Source organism: Musca domestica, unplaced genomic scaffold (assembly GCF_030504385.1).
Source record: "Musca domestica strain aabys unplaced genomic scaffold, Musca_domestica.polishedcontigs.V.1.1 29, whole genome shotgun sequence".
Lineage (NCBI taxonomy): Eukaryota > Metazoa > Arthropoda > Insecta > Diptera > Muscidae > Musca > Musca domestica.
In genome coordinates this window covers 6,059,929-6,081,511 of record NW_026712296.1, presented here as the reverse complement: position 1 = coordinate 6,081,511, position 21,583 = coordinate 6,059,929, and the positions used below count along the sequence as shown (strand labels likewise).

General features: G+C 35.0%; 1 protein-coding gene across 1 annotated transcript in view; it reads right to left on the bottom strand.

The window, feature by feature from the left end:
• LOC101896759 (dynein axonemal heavy chain 3) overlaps nucleotides 1-7,287 on the bottom strand; it is a 204,434-nt gene extending 197,147 nt beyond the window's left edge. The window contains exons 1-8 of the mRNA XM_059124418.1: nucleotides 6,883-7,287; nucleotides 6,618-6,815; nucleotides 2,873-2,911; nucleotides 2,381-2,539; nucleotides 1,809-1,919; nucleotides 1,575-1,741; nucleotides 1,420-1,517; nucleotides 1,204-1,351 (exon numbers count right to left, since the gene is read on the bottom strand). Of these exons, the coding sequence (XP_058980401.1) occupies nucleotides 1,204-1,351; nucleotides 1,420-1,517; nucleotides 1,575-1,741; nucleotides 1,809-1,919; nucleotides 2,381-2,539; nucleotides 2,873-2,911; nucleotides 6,618-6,815; nucleotides 6,883-7,108 (1,146 nt within the window). The 5' untranslated portion in view covers nucleotides 7,109-7,287. The remainder of the gene's footprint in view (nucleotides 1-1,203; nucleotides 1,352-1,419; nucleotides 1,518-1,574; nucleotides 1,742-1,808; nucleotides 1,920-2,380; nucleotides 2,540-2,872; nucleotides 2,912-6,617; nucleotides 6,816-6,882) is intronic.
• Between the last annotated feature and the right edge of the window lie 14,296 nt (nucleotides 7,288-21,583).

Sequence of the window (21,583 nt, the reverse complement as noted above, 5' to 3'; positions counted from 1 at the left end):
TTAAGATACCTAACACCGGAAGGTGCCGATATATGGTGGGATATACGATATCGTGAACCTCTTGTGTACAATTTCAGACAATTCCGTTGAAAAATGTAACTAAAATCATCAAAATAACGAATATCGGAAGGTACCGTTATATGGGGGCTATGCGATATCGTGGGCCCATATAGAAAACTCTCTTTCAGGGAGTAAAGTGCTCACAACGAACATCTCGTGTGGATTTTGATTGGAAAATGTGGCTAAAATCATCAAAATACCGAATATGGGGGCTATACGATATTGTGGACCGATATAGCCCATCTTCGAACTTAACCTGCCTGCAGACAAAAGGGAGATCTTTGCAAAGTTTTAGCTTTCTATCTTAATTCGTTTTGACTGTAATATACGATAATATACCCTCCATACTATTTATGGTGGAGGGTATTCCGTTGAAAAAAATTAGTTAAAATCATCAAAAGACCGAATATAGGGAGATACAGTTATATGGTGGCTGTACGAAGGAATGTATCTGTACAGGTAATGTTCTTTCGTTGAAAATAATACCCATTATCAAATTAAAAATAAATATATACCACATAGTGCTCAAGGTATTGTCTTTGTGTATTTGTTTGTAACATGGACAAGGACACGATATAGATACATATTTACTTTTGAGGATCCTCAGGAGGATTTGAGGATTTATGCATGTCAGTCCGTCTGTCTGTTCGCCTGTCCTTATAATAATGTGAACAAAATGCAGGTCATATTTATTATCCGTTTGGGATTAAATTTTCAAAAAACAACACTTGTTTGGTGAAAATCGGTCCAAAATGGAGTGAATCTTGATACTTCCGACCAAATTCAGTCTAGAAGCATGCACTTCAAATTTTGTGAAAATTGGTTGAGATATAGGTACAGCTCCCATAAATATGTATCATCCAATTTGGTGTTTAAGTCCCTCACATTCGTAATATGCAAAGAGCAAAGTCAACTCAAAATCCTACGCTGATCAAGAACACATATAGTGTGTTGGGTCTTAAATGAATATTTTGATGAGTTACTGAGTTAATACTACGTACTGTTAAGGGTATACAAATTAGACGGAAACCCAGGGCACCATAGAGGGGCTTGTATGTTCACTGCAGTGGACATGGCGTATTTGACATGAGCTCAGGGAACGGGTTTCAGTGTAAAGCACTTAAATACAATTTGATAACTTACATGTTTCATAAGACACTTGTAACGTCTTTCCATTCTTGGCGTGAACTGTTTTTCAGCTTTTTTCAATTTCACTTCGTAAGTTTTCATAATGCGTGACTTTTGTTCTTCCGGATCTACAGGCATATATCCTTCTAAATATTTGAATTTTCTAGGAAAAAATATAAATTGTGTCTTATTAATTTATATTTTTAAGATTGTAGATCATAGATAACATACTGCTTATCAATATTTTTGAGATGGAGTAAAAAATCAAGATTTGATTTAAAATTTTCTCGTTTTGGAGGTTTGTTATTTTCTCTGACTCCACCTTTTAACTGCAAATTTGGAAATAAAATATTAATTATGATAAAAACAAATTATGCAACACTTACAATTTTCTTAATTTTAATTTTATTTGGCACTTTTTCTTTTATTTTTGCCCATTTATCACTTTCCGGCAGCGAAGCATGTCGTTTTAGATTGTCTTGGGCTCGTCTTAGTGTTGGCTCTATGAGAACATCAATAACTTTGCCCATTTTAGCCAATTCATTTCGACACTCTAAAAGATTTTGAAGAATTCTTTGTGTGAACTGAAACAAAATTGTTGTTTTTAAAATTGTACCTACCTTGTGGTGTTCTTAGCGCGTAATGATCCCCCGCTTTAAATTTAATAGATTTCGGTGGCGACTTTAATGCAGGCAAGCGTAAATATCTGGCACTCGGATTGCGTAAACTTCCTGTAATATGGTATTCATTTGTCAGTGCTGGTAAAATACTTCGACTTGGTTCGATAAAATGCATATTTTCTTTTTTTTATGCGTAAATACGTTTTTAACAGTATGTCGTTTGCAGAGTTTTTGTTTTCATATTGATATTAAAGATCGTTAATTTTTTATCATACACAGATAAATTATAATGATGTTGCCATACTGAACAAAAATGTTCATAGAATATTAAACATTGGCATAATAGAAATCTGAGAATTATTTTATTCTCATTTTTAAGTCATACTAGTGCTTAATAGACCAGAGCTTGGACTTTCTAAGAAATTTTCAAAAATTCTGGATTTAAAACCAATATTTTAAAGCATTGTAATCAACATACGAAAAAGAGTATTTTTTCTATGGATATTTCATAGACTATGCAAAACTATGCAAAAGAAATTTATTTAAAATGCATTTATGGGATTTTTTATTACCTATTATTTCGGAAGGACTTCCATAAAACCTTCTCAATTCGTTTGTTAACAATGCCGATTTTGTACGGCAATCAAAGTAAAAAATTCGTACCCTATGAGAACAGTAGATGTTCAATAGACTGTTGGTTATTTCCAATACTTTTTCTTCGGTAGGCGAGCCTGTAGATATAGAAAATGAAATTAAAAAATAATGTTATTATAAGGGATCAAAAATTCAATATTTTATATAAAAATTCACATTTAAAGACCAGTTAAACAAATTACCACTATTTGTTGGTTAGATTTAAATCGATATGTTAAATCCATTCTGTTTAAAATTCAAACCACATTTAAGCCCTAATTCATTTAACATTGGCATGATTTCCTTCACATAAATTCAAAATATAAAAATTTATTTGTTACAGGTAGCTCTACAAAATATGCATAGAGCGGAGGGGTGTCATATAGTCGGCTCCGACATACTTTTGTTTTTTTTTTAATATTTTTACTTACCACTTAATTCACATAACCATGGATATGGGTCGTCGCATGCTGAAAATAGATATATAAAAAGATATAAACTTAAATTACAATGGTGGTATACTAGATATTAAACTATCTGACGAGAGATAGAGCAAATTTGATTGTATATTATTCAGTTATAAGAGTATTGTGACAGATCCATTTAATGTCCATAACAAAATAAATATATGCCGCAAAATGAAGTCGGATATCTCAATTTGATTGAAAAAAAAAAAATACTCAGAAGGAGGCCGATATATCTATATATATAAAAGAAAGTTGTGTTAGTTACTACGCTTATAACTTAAGAACCGCTGGACTGCTTTTAACGATTCAAACAAATTCGGAATTTTCTCCTCTCCGAAAAGGATAATATCCAAAAAATCGCGTAAAAATGTGATATTTTAACATTTTCATTTTGACTTTTGAAATGTACAATAGTAATGTTTTATTTTGCATGATTTTTTTCCATTTTTACTTATTTTTTTCTAATGTACATTTGTAGTGTTTTTTATATATATATATTTTTTTTTTTGAATTCAAATATTAATACCAATTTATTTAATTGACTTGATTTCTTGAGAAATGAAATTGATGGCGAGTTACATGGAAGCGTAGTACCGAATTATGTGGTGGCGAAACGGAATAGATGATGTCGAAATAATTTAATGGAATCGAATTTTAAAATAGAAGTACATTCTATTGACAAACTATATAAGGATCTTTAAACATTTGCTGTAAAAAAATCAGCGAACAAGTTGAAGATTTTTTCAATGTGTTATTCTTCTTTTGTCAATTTTTTTTTTTTCAATTTGTATTATCTAATTGAATTCAGTAATTTTTTTGCGAACAAAATAAAGAATAATTTTTCACTATATACAAATTTTCACCAAAAAATGAAATAAGTAGGAAATGCGATGTCAACTGACATCTACCTTTCAACTCCAGGGCCGACATCGTGGTTCAGCTGGAAGATGCGAACACATTTGAACAAACAAAAATTGCCGAAAAAGCCTAATGGGGATCATTTCAAAGCGTGGAACTACTTCTTTCCTGTCACAATAATCCGTCCAATGTACAATCAGAAAAATGTTGTTTTCTATTGAATTTGTAACCCCCAAGAGAATATTGGTTGGGCCACGTTTTGGTATAACCCTTATATAAATGTATCCCTGGCCTGACAGCTGTGACCGTGGTCTTGGCCACGTTTTTCAACTGATTTTGCCATTATTTGCTGTATTTAGGCTACTTTGTGAGTAGAGAACCATCTTACAGAAAAATGTCAACATACGTAAATATTTTGGTACAGTCACCATATAGTCCCCAGGCCCGCCGATCTATAGTGATGTTTACCGATTGGCGGATAACAACGCGGGTATTGTTTAATCGTTATTGAATTTTACCATGAACAAGAACATAGACTTTTTGGGGACTCTAATGCGCAATTTGAGGTGTTATGGTAATGGGTGTAAAAGCGTAATTAACTTTGACTATTTAGAAATTATTTTGCCCTCCTTCCATAGTTATTTATTTCTATTTAGTCGAATCAATATTTATATTAAAATTTGTTCACCTTTATGAGCTAGATTTGTGAAATATTATGCTATGCAAAATTTGCATTAAAGATTAAAACTACGGGCCGGCAACGCGGACCGGGCCAGCTAGTCCATACTAAACATAAGTCAACCTAGACATTTTAAAGCTCTTCAAAAACCACGAAAGAAGTCAATATCAAATTTTTGAATTCCAGCTCTATACATTCACTCAATGCCAAAATTTAGTAACATTTAGTACTTTTGGTATAATTTTAGTACACATTTCCAAAACCACCTACATATCTCAATCCCTCTCAACCACCGACACCAACAGTGACTTCATTTCAATATTCAGGATTTAAGCTCTTTAACTTTCCCTTTAACAAATTTAGTTAAATCTTTCTAACAACTATAATATGTATTTCCAAACCCACATCCGTATTTAAAACACAGACCACAATTGTGGCATCTATATCAAATTTCAGAATTTTTGCTCTATTTCTTCACACTATACCAAATTAAGTACAATTTAATATTTTTCGTATAATTATAATACATATTTCCACAACCACCTCCATATCCCAGATACCAGCAAAGACTTCAATATCAAATGTTGAGGTTCCAGGCCTATTCCTTCACCGAATACCAGATTTGGTACAATTTAGTATTTTTCGTACAGATTTAGGACTAATTTCCAAGCCACCACCAAATTTCAAACACAAATACAATCATTAATCTAAATATCAAATTATTGAATACCAATGTAATACAATGCTTGCACTTTTCGTACAATTAATAAAAAAATAAAAATTTAAATTGTACTTTTAAACAATTAAAGTACACATTCATATGTCCGGGCTACACATGAACAGCAATTTCAGAATACCAGCTCAATCGCTTCATCACAATTCCAATTTGTACCAAATTTAGTTTAGTACACATAAGTACGAATTTCCAAAGCTTCCTACATACCCCAATCCTACACTCCGACAGAAATCCTATTTCCAATTTTCAGGATACCAGTTATATTGGGCGGGGCCGACTTTATGATACCCTGCACCACTTTGCTAATCTAGTAGAGCTCCACATAACAATTAAAAGTTTTTATGGGAGAATTCAATCATACACGCTATGATTATAATTATAATTTAAAGTTGAAAGGACTAAATATGCCGAAGCATTTGTATCTTTTAAATTCGAACTTGTATTGCCCATTTGGTGCATAATTAATTTGAAATCGGATCAAAATATATATGGGAGCTATATCCAAATCGGAACCGATCTCGATAAAATTTGTCAAAGATATTTCTGAGCTTTATTTGATATATTTCCCTGAATATCGTGGATGAACAGCTATAGCTATATCTGAATCGATCTTCCCCAAATTTCTAGACTTAATTCGGTCGTAAGTGCCAAATTTCATACGATTTGGGCAAATATTAGACGTTTGGTGCTCAATAAAGGTAAATTGGACGAAGTTATATATGGGAGATATATACAAATCTGAACCGATCTCGATAAAATTTAGCAAATGTATTTCTGAGCAGCATTTGATATATTTCCCTGAATATTGTTGTTACGGAGTGCATTTTACAGCTGCGGAGGACAAAAATAACAAATCGGATGAACAATATATATGGGAGCTATAGCTATATCTGAACCGATCTTCACCAAATTTGGCATACTACCTGCTAGACTCAATTCGTATGTATGTGAGCTATATCTAAATTTTTACCGATTATCTCTAATTTCAATAGGGTTCGTCCTTGGGCCAAACAAATTTTGTTTGGAAAATTTCATCTCAATCGGATAATAAATGCGACCTGCATTTTGTTCACAAGAATACATGGACAGACAAATCGACATATAATTTTATGCTGATCAAGAATATATATACTTTACATGGTCTAAATGTATATTTCGTGGTGTTACAAACGGAATGAAGAACTTAATGTTCCCACCATACTATGGTGGAGGGTATAAAAATCAAAAGTCGCCTTAAAGTTATACCTAAGTCCGATAATCCTAATCTTTCAATTCGACTTTGTGTCAGAGGCAACATTTTGACTATCTAATTTTGAACAAGAGACTAAAATTAGGTAAAAGACGACCCAAATTTTCAATATCAATATTGATTTCTTATCATCTATTTTGCAAAAACCATAAATAGACCGTTGTGGTCAGAACATAAATATACTTACGACTAAATCCATAGAAGTTATCCTTCTTCTCACGAAGCATTTCAAATTTCTCTGGCATCACTATATTGTCCAACTCGATGTCATCAAGGCCATCATCGTCAATCTCTCTATTGCCAGTGTTTACCTTGTCCATTTCATATCGATGAAAGTCCAGCTCTTTGTTGCAACGTCCCGTTATAACATCCGACTGCATGTGAGCTAAAAGAATGCAAATATTAACACACAATGCGAAGTCAATCGAGACCAGCGAATTTTAATTACGTACAAGTTTTCTCAACAATAAACTCTTTAACCGGATCCAGCGGCAGCTCATCGAATTCATATTTTAAATTGTAGAATTGGCAATCGACCAGTGGTCGCGGTTTCAGTTGTGCCGCAACGAGTCCTTTTCCTTCGCCTTGGCAAAAAGAATCATGGTTTGGGCGATTGATTATTTTTTGTCGTCGATGTGGTTTACAAAATGGTCTGTGTTCTGGCTGTATTTTCTTCATGCTGTCTTCTTTGATGAATGCCACAGGGTTTTTTGTGCAAAATCCCCGGGTATGCGGTCGATTGCTACAAGGATATGTTTTTCTTTATGGGGAGCTTCTCTTTGAACGATTTGTTGTGGTTATTGATTTATGGAGAAATGAAGAAAAAAATGTTTTTATGTTAATAATTTTTTTCTCTTTATTTGACAGTCGTTCAATTTTAAATTAAATAAAATGAAAAGCAAACTCTATGAATTGAATATTTTACTTCTTTTATTTGAAACTTAAGTGTTTTCGTTTAAAGGTTGTTTTCAAAAATAACAAAAATGCCTGGGCTAGTATGGTGAACGCTGTTGCATAGTAACCATTAGTTGTTGAATTCTATAGGTTAATTTTCTTCCGCTCGACTAGCGAAGAACACCTGTCGCACAATTAGTATTAAAATAACAACCCTTGAAACATAGCGGCATTGAATTGGATCCCAGGAATAACAAATATTTTTACTATTATACATTTTCCAAGAAAACTAATTTCCTAATAGAAAGCATAGGGGTTTCGAATTTCTTGAAAATTTGCATATTTTAAAAAGGCATGGAATCTTTATTTGAACTGATACTACGCTCCTTATAATTAATGTTTGAAGATTATTTAATGTAAATGTTCACAGCGACTGCGCCTTAAAGGGTCCATCCGCTTAGGCCAAAAACACATTCTGACAGGGCAGTGTGATGAAACCGCCGTTTTTTCCCCATCACTTACACCTTCGCGGTTATGGAGCCCCAAAGGATCATTTCGTTAGGCTAAAATCTTCCAAGCCGTAAATAATTTTGGTTTTTTATCGGACTTACATCTGTACTTGAACAAATTTGGTCTGCAAGGATGATTTCTACTCGCAGCCGTGTACCACATTTTGTTGGAAAACAAAGAGTGATATTTTAACCAGTAAGAAAAAGTCTAAAGTCGGGCGGACCGATTATATGATGCCTTATACCACTATGGATCTACTAAATATCTTCCGTAACGAAAGAATTTATTTGAAGTAGATCATACAACCTATCAACATTTTGCTTTAGAGCAGTTATAGTTTGGTTTCAGAGGAATCGAAACGTACGTCCCGAAATTCATTCCATTTGGTCTGATATTAGCTATTATTTGCACAATAAACCTTAAATCGGATCAAGGATATATATATATATATACAAATCGTAGAGATATATACAAATCGTAGCCGTTCTCGATAAAATTTGGCAAAGGTATTTCTGAGCTCTATAATATATCTGGTACCAAATATCATTGTTGTCGAATGCATATTACGAATGTGGAGGACATAAATACCAAATCGGATAAAACATAGGTATAGCTATATCTGAACCGATTTTCTTCGAATTCGATGCACTTGCTTCTAAACTGAATTCGGTTGGATGTGACAAAAATCCAAGTCATTTGGAGTTGATTTTTGGAACATTTTTTCACGGATTTGTCTAAAAATATTTGTAGGTTATAATAGGTTTTAGCTCGTGTGGCAAAACATTGTATGTATAGGTCCACGTTTTGGTATAGCCCCCATACAAGGTTACCTCCCGATATTCGGTATTTTGATGAGTTTTGCCACATTTTTTCACAAATTTGTCTAAAAATTTTAATTTGTTGGCCATGATGGGTTCTGGCTCCGGTGCCAAAACATTGTATGTATAGGTCTACATTTCGGTATAGCCTCCATATAATGGTTCCGCCTGATATTCGATATTTTGATAAAAGTTGGTATTTTTAGTTCATAATGGTTTCTAGTCCGGTGGCAGGATATTGAATATGTAGTTCCACGTTTTCCTATATACCCACTGATAGTTGGTATTTTGATAATCCTAGTCAAATTTAACCACATAATTGTTTCAAATTTCGTATTTTAGAAGATTTGATAGATGACAATCCTTTAAGTATAAAATTGTCTATAGAGGTCCCCGTTTTGGTATGGCCCCATATAATGGCCTCACTTTTTGTTTTGCATTGTGCAAAAGGTCTTACAGGTATATAAAGTGAAATACGTTTGAATTCAGATACTTTTATGTAAAAATGTTTCCTTTGCCCTAAGGTGGAGGGTATTAAAAGTTTGGCCCGGCCGAACTTAATATTTGTTTACTTGCCTAATATAATCCCTAACCAAGTCATATCATGCGCTATATAGCATTGTATGATCTACTTCACATAAATACCCAATATAAACTTTTTGTTACATGAGCTCTACTAAATACGCATAGTGGTGTTGGGTATCATATAGTCGGTCCTGCCCGATTTTTGACCTTTGCCTACTGTTTATACCCTACAACGCTATGTGTTGGGGGTATTATAAGTTTGATTGGGCTAAAAATTATGTAACGCCTCGAAATATTGGTTTCCCTCATAAGAAAGTATATATGGATCTTCCTACCTCGCCAAACTGAGTCGATCTAGCTATGTATGTCCGTCTGTCCATGTTAATTAGTAATCACTCTACATGTCGCAATTATGGTCCGATCTTCACGAAATTTAGCATGGAGATGGGGTTATGGTCAGAATAGAACCCTGTTGTTTTAGAATAGGGTCGCATAATATTAAGGGGTTGAAATGGACCAAAAACAGAAAAATTTCCTGATTTTGCAGTTGCCCTACAGGTCGCAATTATAGATCAATCGACGCGGAATTTAGCATGGGGCTAGAGTTTAGGCTGGTCAGAAGCCTACCATTTTGTTTGGTCATCGGACAATATTTAGCGGAAAAAAGGCCATAACTTTATGTAAAAATAAGAAAATTTGCACTAAACCGCGAATATTTTTAATTCTGCCAAAATCATTGATGCTTATATCCAAGATATTGCAATACAGCAAAATATCTACAATCTCATATGTAAGTTAGACCGCATATAATTCAATAACGGCTGGACGGATTCCGACAATTCTCACAAATTCAGAATGTCTTCTTGCCAAAAAAGGATAAAACATAAGACAATCGCGTGAAAATATGCTAATAAAAAGTGAATATGTTTTATATTTTTGTCATATTTTTTATCGAATGCGATTTTTTATACCCTCCACCATACTATGGAGGGTATATTCATTTTGTCATTCCGTTTGTAACTCATCGAAATAATGATCTCAGACCCAACAAAGTACATATATTCTTGATCAGTGTAAAATTCTAAGACGATTTAGCCATGTCCGTCTGTCTGTCTGTGTGTCTGTCTGTTGTAATCACGCTATCTTTCGAACGAATTGAGAAGGCTAAAATTTTGCACACATGTTTATTTGGCCAGTAGGCAGGTTAAGTTCGTAAATGGTCCATGTAGGTCCACGTTTTCATATAGCCTCCATATAACGGTTTTGGATACCTATCAGCACGACATAAAGTATAAATATAAGGAAAATAGCGTCGGTTAAAAACCAAAGGCAACATATGTGCATGGCAGCATAGCATTATTTCAAATAATCGACTAAAATATGTTTGGACTTAAGGAGGTTGTGCAATATATTATGGTGTTGTAGGGTATCACATTGTCGGTCCCGCACGACTATAGCCTTTGCTTACTTGTTTTTTTTTTTCTTTAAGTTAATTTTTTTTAACAACATATATTAAATGAACTACATGGATACTGGGGCTTTATACTTATAGGCATATTTCCATAAATATTACTTTCCAAATAGTGGTGGGCATTAAATTTCATTTATTACTTTTTTTTCACAGATTCAAGGACATTTTCTTCCTTACCATGTCATCATCATTTAAACATTAACCTTTCACAGTTTCTTTATATGATTTCAAGTCACAACATACTATATATTTGCTTTCGAGCAATTACTCAGGCTTGTGAATACAGCAAGCACATGAATTTCGGATGAGCATTTAACGTCAAAAGAATTGCAGAAAACGCACAAGTATATTACCACAATCGACAAATTGCGAAGACAACTTTTGGTGTGGATTATCTGCTTTCGAAACATAAATAACTATGAAAGTCAACAAATTAAATAACGTCAACACAGTATCGTTGGCATGATTATATCCGCGTAGTTGACGTTCTTTAATCTGTTAACAAAAATGCAAATTAAGTAACGGAATATTCGGAGAATACCATGTTAAGTAGTTGCTTACTGCCTTAAGATGGACAGAAAAGGTAATGTAAAATATAAACAAGTAAGCAAAGGCTACAGTCGAACGGGGCCGACCGTTGAATACCCTACAACACTATAATAAACCATACAGTTTATATAGGCGAGATACTCGAAAGAATTCCACAAGATATTGTGACAAATAATAAAAGAAAACCATCAGGTTTCGTTCACTAATTTTCGAATAATAGCAACTTAAAGGAATTTGCTCATTTCCAATTTATTGGTAGATGTTGCACGTTAATGGTCTCCCTAGATCTGGAACCAATATTTCCCAAAGACCAATAATCTCTCAGAAGTGGCAAAAGATTAACATTTATTATTGGTTTTTGACTGAAACGCATCTATATGAGATACAGACATTTGACTATATTCTTCAACGAAATCAGCGTTAACAAAATAGTCAGAAGAGCGTCTTTCCTGCATTTGTGAATTCTCCAAAAAGTCGCTGGAATGGACATTTTCGTATTTAGTCTACAAAAGTTGGTAAACTATTTCACACATTGAATATTTGTGGATGGCCACCCAAAACTGCTTGGCTTTTGCAATGTGCGGTAACCCCCATTCAAATGTGCGTGAGGATCGGACGATAATTACGACCTGCTGACAATTTTGCAGTTTTTTGGTCCATTTCAACCCCTAAATATATAACGATCATCTCCAAAAAGAGAAGGAATCTATTCTGACCCTCATCTTATCCCCATTCAAAATTTCGTAAGGATCGGGCCATAAATGCGATCTGTATATGATATCCTGATATCCTAACTACTTAGTTTTGTTAGCTGTAAACTCTAGCTACATGCGAAATTCCGCGTCGATTGGTCTATAATTGCAACCTGCATAGCTACCGCAAAATCCGACATTTTTTCAGTATTTGGTCCATTTCAACCCCTAAACATTCGGCGATCATCTCCAAAAGAAATAGGATTCTATTCTGACCCTAGCCCCACCTTCGTGCAAAATTTCGTAAAGATCGGGCCATAATTGCGATATGTAGCGTGATTACAAATTAACATGGACAGACGGACGGACGGACATACATAGCTAGATCGACTCAGCTCGGCGAGCTAGGAAGATCCATATATACTTTCCTATATGGGAAACCAATATTTCGAGGTGTTACATAAATTCTGGCCCAATCAAACTTATAATACCCCCAACACATAGTGTTGTAGGGTATAAACATGAAGTCAATTTCAAAGTTTCCATTTTTGGTTTATTACGATTCACAAATCACCATGTGGCAGGAACGGTGGTAACTGCCGTTGCATGAATATACTGAGTGTCATTTCAGATACAGGGCGTAGTTAATGTGTTGTGAGAAACGGTGTTACGGAAATGAGGCATTCGTTCCTCATTTATACACACAAGACAACCGACCCACAATACATTGGAGATGTTCTGGAACACGCGTCCGCCATATTTTCGGATTTTGTTGGTTGGTATTTTTTATCATTTTCTCGGTTTGCCAAGAACAAGGAGTCCCTTTGCTGGTACTCGGTGAAATGTATTCGAGATGCCGTCTATAGTATTTGGGGTGCAAAGTACGATTAATCGCCGTAGCAAATTGTTGGCACGTTTTCAATTGACAGCAACAGAGCTTGTTGCATCCAACCGAATGCTTTTATAAAATTTACGTATTTTTCACACTTTGCCATTGCACGCTTGTTAGCTTTGTGCCGTCGTCAATTTAAGATTTACAGATTATCCTCGACTAATGGATGACATTTTGCAGTGTATAGGATATTATTAATTCACTATAGAGTGTCCATAAATTATTGAATAATTGTCACTTATGGTGTTATTTGCCAAGAATATGACATTCTGCTCTTCTTCTGCATAGCTTTGAAAGTTGATTTACAATTTACTTTGTTCGTGCGTACCTCGCACATAAAACCTAATGTTTTGCGACAATTTGCACAATAAGTTACTGAATGTGGTGAATTTAGAGAACAGTATTGAAACTTATACAGGGTTGCCCATATTCGACGGACCCATCTGTCAACGCCGTAACTTTTGACAGAGATGTCACATCGCTTAATGACCTACCGCGTTTGAAGCGTCAGTCCAAGCACATTTTTACCATGAACCAATACACGCGCTCTGAAATAGTTGAAATTTACATTCAACAGAAGAAGTCAAATGTAAAAACTCAACGTGCTTTTAAAAAATGTGAGAAGTGCGCCTTTTAAGAACACCATTAAGCGTTTATACGAAAAATTTTCGACTGGTAAGGCTCTTTCTAATCCGAAGAGGCCATATAAAAGTCGACCAAGACGATCGGCCGAGAATATCGCTGCCGTACGAGCCAGTGTTGAGAGGTCCCCAAAAACATACCAAAAACGCCGTTCTCAGCGGTTGGGCATGGCTCGGTCCACTTTACAACGGATTATTCGCATTGATTTGCATTTGTTCCCGTACAAAATTCAATTGACGCAAAGAATGTTGCCTGCGGACAAGCCTCGTCGATTGAAATGGGCCCAAAGGTCCGTCGAATATGGGCAACCTTGTAAGTAGAACTTACAAGGTTTTATTGGAAACAATTAATTATTATAGAAAACAGCTGGTCTTTTATAGCATTTTCAGATTAATATACACCGCTTTACTTCTTGTAAAAATGTACATTATATGAGAAAAAAAGGACATCCAGTAAAAAAAGGTTAAAAGTCGGCCGGAGCTAACTATATGATACCCCACAACAAAATTCATATTTAGTAGAGAAAATATTTAGTAAAGATATATTTTGGAAGTTTGTGTGAAGTTGATCATACCAACTATGAACCTTTTTTGAATGCGTGTTATGGGTTTATGGGCAAAATTCCATTCCACTTTGGCCTGATATTACACATATGGGGCACAAAAAATTGAAATTGACGGAGATATATTTAGGAGCTATATCCGATTTTCAATTACGGTTATCAATTTCAATAGGGTTAGTCAAATGATCAAATTTAGATTTAGCTCTCGTATATATCTTCCTTTTATTGTGCACCAAACGTGTAATGTCAGCCCAAATAGTATGGAATTTTCCACATACGACCAAATAATACTGGAAATATGTATGTCAAATATGATCGAAATCGGTTCAGATATACACAGTTATAGCTCCCATATATATTGTTCATCCGACTTGTTATTTTTGTCCTCCTCAGCCGTAATATGTACTCTGTAATAACAATATTTGACGAAATAAATCAAACACAGCTCAAAAATACCTTCACCAAATTTTATTGAGATCTGTTCAGATTTGGATATAGCTCCTATATATGTCTATGACTTTTATTGTGCATCAGACGTATAACTTTAGGAATTTAGCACTTACGACCAAATTGAGCCTAGAGGCAAATTTTGTAACCATCGGTTCAGATATGTCTAAATGTCCCGTATGTATTGTTCATCCGTACTCCGTAGCAACGATATTCGTGGAAATATATCAGATACAGCTCAGAAATACCTTCGATCAATTTTTCTTCAAATTATTACTATAATTTTAGTTGGTATGATTTAATTCTCACAAAATCCCTCCAAAATCGTTATTTCTTATTGGAATCTCTACTATAAGAGCCGTCAGATGGGAATACTTCTTGAACTGGTTTTTTATTAAGTTGAATGGATGGAAATTCATTTACACAGTGACTTCGGCGTGTTGTTCCACAGGAGATTTGGCTAGTTGTTCCACAGGAGACTTTGGTTAGTTTTCCAGAAGCTTCGGCTCGTTGTTTCACACTGAAGTATTAGCTTGATCTATTTTGTAGCCATTGTAGACGACCCAAACACTTCAACCAACAGTGAGCTCCCGATCCTGAACGAGTTCCGATCCATCATATAAGGCTTAGACATCTGATCACGAACGTAACCACAGTGAACTACCGCACAACCACAACGATTATGCCATTAATCCCCGAACCGTCTCAGAACACCGGGACATCAACATTCCGAACACCAACATAGTAAGCCCTGATAAAATTCACCTCGTCAGTGCCGACGATGACCAACAAAATTGCCAATTACCTTCAAATTGTCAACATCTTGAATGCCGACATGAATCCAAATACTAATTTCGTTAATCCTGATTTCACTTACTCGCCAATATCCGACGCCAATCCATAAAAGTATAATATTACCTTCAAATCGTCCAATACAATACATACAAAAGTACAATATTCCTAGCCCGACTGCGCTACGTCATAAATCCCAATTTTCCACAGATCTTTGACACTCCAAATATCAAGTCTAGAATCGACGATTAGCAAAGAGACATTGTAAACGTCGAAATCCCGATCATCATTCTACTTGAATTCCTCAGAATATTAAAAGTCAATTCGCCATCCTATAAATTTTATTCATAATACTGCTTCAAATGCAGTAATTTAGTATTAGTACATTGTAATTTAGTATTTAAATCAATGAAACATGTAATTTACACCCAGAGGAAACGGTCTTCAGCGGGTCTTTATGGAGACAATGGATACAGTTGAGCTTAACTCAGTCGATGGGAAAACCACGTTATACTCCAAATATAAAATTTAAACAAAATACTAAAAAAAAGTAAACAAGTAAAAGAAAAGCTAAGTTTGGCAGGACCAAATTTTTGTACCCTCCACCATTTGGGAGGAACTTGAAAAATTGTAAACAATTCCGAAAAGTACCGATTAAATGAAAGCTGTCATATGGGGGCTATATGAAGACGTGGAGCTGCATAAATATGTTTTATATCCTGCACCATATAGTGGTTATGTCTTTATGCATTTGTTTGTAACATGGAGAAGGAAGCGAGATAGACCCATAGGTCCTTTTGATGATCTACATAGAATCACATTCTGAGTCGATTATTGCATTTCCGTCCATCCGTCTGTCCATGTACTATTGTAAACAAAGTACAGGTCGCATTAATTGCTCGATCGAGATGATATTGTGCACAAATAATTTATTTGACCCCTGGACGTACCCTATTCAAATTGGAGATAATCGATCAAAATTTAGATATGGCTCCCATATATATCTTCAAACGACTTCGGGTTAATTGTGCACCAAATGGCCAATATCAATCCAAATGACCGAAATTTTGGGAAATCCTACCGAATTTAGTCTAGAAAAAAGTACTCATAGAAATGCCGAATAAAGGGAGCTACCGTTATATGTGGATATACGAAGACATGGACCTGCGTAGACAATTTTCTGTCATAGGCTGTAGTACCTATTACGAACTTAAAATACGAAATTTGAAACAATTCCGGCGAATTATCAAAGTACCAAATATCGGCAGGTACCGTTATATGGGGACTATACGAAAACGTGGACCGGCATGACCCATTCAAATTCTTAACCTGCCTACTACAAAAACAATATGTGCAAAATTTTAGCCTTCTATCTCAATGCGTTCGAAAGGTAGCGTGATTACAACAGACCGACGGACAGACAGATAGACAAACAGACAGACAGACGGACATCGCTGAATCGACTTAGAATTTTAAGCTGATTAAGAATATACCTACTTCGTTGGGTCTGACATGAGTATTTCGAGGAGTTACAAACGGAATGACTAACATAACATACCCTCCATAGGATGGTGTAGGGTATAAAAATACAGTTGTGTCTAAAATCATCAAAATGCCAAATATCGCACGGCATCGTTATATGGGATATATACAACAACTTTGACCTATATAGAAAGTTCTATGCAAGGATTTTTCCCACCTCAGGAAAACAGACTGTTGATTTGCAACATAATTGGTTCAAAACTATGAATAAAATACCAAAACTATCTTAAATCTGTCAGTGCCGTTATTTGAGGGCTTTACCAAGCCCTGTATCTATATAGCCCGTTTTTACTCAGAAAATCATCGTAAATGGATCTGATAAATAGACTTTGATCCTTATAAATAATTACTAAAATATCAATTTTCCTTAAAAATTAGAGTTTTAACCCAGATTTTGTGTCCTACGAAGTTCATCTGTAGAAGAGGTTTGGCAACAGCACAAGCACACAGTCGACACTCAGCTTACACGGGGCATAAGCAATTTTGTACGTGCTGCATATCCACAAAATACAATCTTTGCTGTTGCATATCGGGAATGTTAAGTGCCGTCGTGTACACAGCTAGCTAACGACAGCAAATGTGGTGCTCTGCTACAAAGTCTTTGTTTCTATTTTCTACAGCATGAAATGTTTCTATTCTACATAGTTAGACTTTCGCTGGCTGCTGATGTTGTTGCTTCTGGTGTTCAACACACGACAACTTACTTTCATTTCCTTGATGACGTTGGGTGTAAATCACATAGTCGTCTGAGGTTCCTTGTCACACGAAATGAAAATTTCCTTGAGAAGGAATAGGGAACTGTTGCATACTATTTCCGAATGACACTGAGTCTGGAGTCACCTTTAAAGTGCACCAAATTTAATGCACATAATAACCGTTTCTATTAAGCTTTAATTTTAATGTGTATGTTTTTTTTTACATTTTTTGTTGCGCAATACCCATTTCTTATCTTCAACGTACAGAGTGTGGGTAGTTCGAAAGTAGCTATATTGTCTAATACGGGATTATGTCATTTATTTATTTGTGCAGGAACAAGTGCACGTTAGTTTAAAAGCTTACGCGACGTGTTAATACATACATACATAAATCCATGATAATGATCTTTCAAGCTCAATTCGATAATTATAATTCATTTGCATAACTTATGCCAACAATTTTATTAATATATGAAAGTATGAAACAAACAAAAGCGAATACAAACTCTGATGGTTATAATCGGGTGGGGAAGACCATTATAAAACCCTACAACATAAATGCTAGAACACAATTGGAGCGAACGACGAATTTCGCCCTAAGCGGCCCTAAAATTCGCCGCATAAATTCGTCGTACGGAACACAATAACGACGAAATTATAAAAAAGCTGATGAAGTTGTTTACTTTATGCTCATTTGTCGACTACAATGAATCAAAGAATTGAAAAGTTTTTTTTTTTTTTTTTTTAAATTGTTAAAATAATTAACATAATGTATATTATAGTAAAAGCTTATCTGCTTGTGCGAAAACACAAATAAATAAACAAATTAATTATGTTTTTTATACGAGTAACAGATAGTAGAGTGACCATAACAAATTTTAAAGAAACAAGTAAAAAAGCAGTAAGTTCGACCGGGCCGAACTTTGAATACCCTCCACCATTTGGAACGAATTAGAAAATTTTCAAAAAAAATTAAATCCAATAAAAATTCTTTTAAAATCTTTAAATTATCTAATATAGGAAGGTGCCGATATATGGGGGGATATACGATATTGTGGACCTATAAAGACAAATATATGTCTGCGTGTAAAGTACTCACAAGGAACTTCTTGTATGGATTTTCAGATAATTCCATTGGAAAAAGTGGCTAAAATCATCAAAAAATGCCGAATATAGGGGAGTACCGTTATATGGGGGCTATACGATATTGTAGACCTATATGGACAATTCTCTGCCGAGGTATAAAGTACCCACAAGGAACTCCTTGTGTGGATTTTTAGACAATTCCGTTGAACAATGTGGGTAAAATCATCAAAATACCGAATATCGGGGGGTACCGTTATATGGGGGATATACGATATCGTGGACCTATATAGACAATTCTTTTGGAGGAGGTAAAATGCCCACAAGGGACTCCTTTTGTGGAATTTCAGACAATTCCATTGAAAAATTTGGCAAAAATCATCAAAATACCGAATACCGTGGGGGTACCGTTACATGGGGGCTATACGATATCGTGGACCTGTATGGACAATTCTCTGCCTAGGTATAAAGTACCCACAAGGAACTCCTTGTGTGGATTTTCAGACAATTCCGTTGAAAAATGTGGGTAAAATCATCAAAATACCGAATATCGGGGGGTACCGTTATATGAGGGCTATACGATATTGTGAACCTATAAAGATAATTCTCTGCCGAGGTATAAAGTACCCACAAGGAACTTCTTATGTCGATTTTCAGACAATTTCGTTGAAAAATGTGGGTAAAATCATCAAAATACCGAATATCAGGGGTACCGTTATATGGGGGATGTACGATATCGTGGACCTGTATAGATAATTCTCTGCCGAGGTATAAAGTACCCACAAGGAACTCCTTGTGTGGATTTTCAGACAATTCCGTTGAAATATGTGGGTAAAATCATCAAAATACCGAATATCGGGGGGTACCGTTATATGGGGGCTATACGATACTGTGAACCTATAAAGATAATTCTCTGCCGAGGTATAAAGTACCCACAAGGAACTCCTTTTGTGGATTTTCAGACAATTTCGTTGACAAATGTGGGTAAAATCATCAAAATACCGAATATCAGGGGGTACCGTTATATGGGGGATGTACGATATTGTGGACCTATATAGATAATTCTCTGCAGAGGTATAAAGTACCCACAAGGTACTCCTTGTGTGGATTTTCAGACAATTCCGTTGAAACATGTGGGTAAAATCATCAAAATACCGAATATCAGGGGGTACCGTTATATGGGGGATGTACGATATCGTGGACCTGTATAGAAAATTCTCTCTCAGGGGATAAATTACTCGCAAGGAACTACTTGTGTGGATTTTAAGACAATTCCATTGAAAAATATGGCTAAAATCATCAAAATGCCGAATACCGGGAGGTACCGTTATATGGAGGCTATACGATATTGTGTACCTATATAGATAATTCTCTGGCGAGGTATAAAGTACCCACAAGGAACTACTTGTGTGGATTTTCAGACAATTCCATTGAAAACTGTGGCTAACATCATCAAAATACCAAATATCGGGGGTACCGTTATATGGGGGCTATACGATATCGTGGACCGATATAGACCATCTTCGAACTTGACCTGCCTGCAGACAAAAGAGAGATCTGTGCAAAGTTTTAGCTTCCTATCTTAATTCGTTTAGACTGTAGCGTGATTACAACAGACGGACAGACGGACGGACAGGGCTAAATCGTCTTAGAATTTTACGCTGATCAAGAATATATATATATACTTTGTTGGGTCTAAAATGATTATTTCGATGAGTTACAAACGGAATGACGAACTTAATATACCCTCCATACCTTTTTTGGTGGAGGGTATAAAAAGTAACTTTATTTACTAAAACACATAAAATTCGTACAAGTATGGCCACCTTGTACTGTTTTGTTCGCCGTTCGCCGGCGTATGAAATAGAAATAAAGCTAATTGAGTTCGCGGCGTCCATATAGACATACTAGCTGAACCCGGTGCGCTTCGCTACCCCTTTTGATTTTATATGCATTCAAAATTTTATTTTCGAATATATGTTGGATAAAGAAAGAAAAATTAAAGAAAATTAAAAAAAAAATATTGCACTAATTTAATGCGTTAATAAACAAAATCATTACAAAAGCAGTAACATGACATGCATACACGAAGGGTTTGTCCTTTGGATTTATTTATTTCATAGCAAATACCAAGCGTGCAGGAAACTGCAATTTTTTTAAGTAGAGTGGCATTTCTATTGCAATTAGTGAATTCGAGATAGCAACATATTGTTTTTTAGTGTTAGCCTAAGGCGTTGTGGGTCTATGGTTCTTATTAAAATAATATCCTTATCTGATCCGATTTAAATATAATTTAAAAAAAAAATACTTTTACACAAAACTCTGCCAAACCTTTCATATTTCATTGAAATTGTGCGTCAAATATGTGAAATCGGCCGAGAATATATATATGGGAGCTATATCCAAATCTTAACTAATTTTCAATTAATTTATCACATTTATTATTATAACCAAATTCCGCCACACATTCTGAATTTCATTGGAATCGGTCATATATATCGTGTTTGGTGCATAATATGTATGAAATCGGCCGAAATACATATGTTAGCTTTATCCAAACCTCAACTGATTTCAATATAATTTGGCAATTTTTGCTGGTGCCAGATTTTGTCTCTCTCGCTTTGGGTGCATCAAATATGTGAAATCGGCTGAGTATATATATGGGAGCTATAATCACATCTGAGCGTATTTGAATATAATTTGTCAAATTTATTTTTGTACCAAATTTAGCCACTCATGCCGAATTTCGTTGGAATCGGAAATACGTATCGTGTTTTGTGCATCAAATATGTGAAATCGGCGGAAAATATATATGGGAGCTATATCCAAATCTGAACCGATTTCAATATAATTTGACAAATTTATTTTCGGATTAAATACCGTCACACATTCCAAATTTCATTGGAATCGAACATTCATATTGTGTTTGAGGCATCAAATGAACGAAATCGGTCGAAGATATATATGGGAGCTATATCCAAATCTGAACCGATTACAATATAATTTGGCAAACTTATTTTTGTTCCAAATTCCGTTACG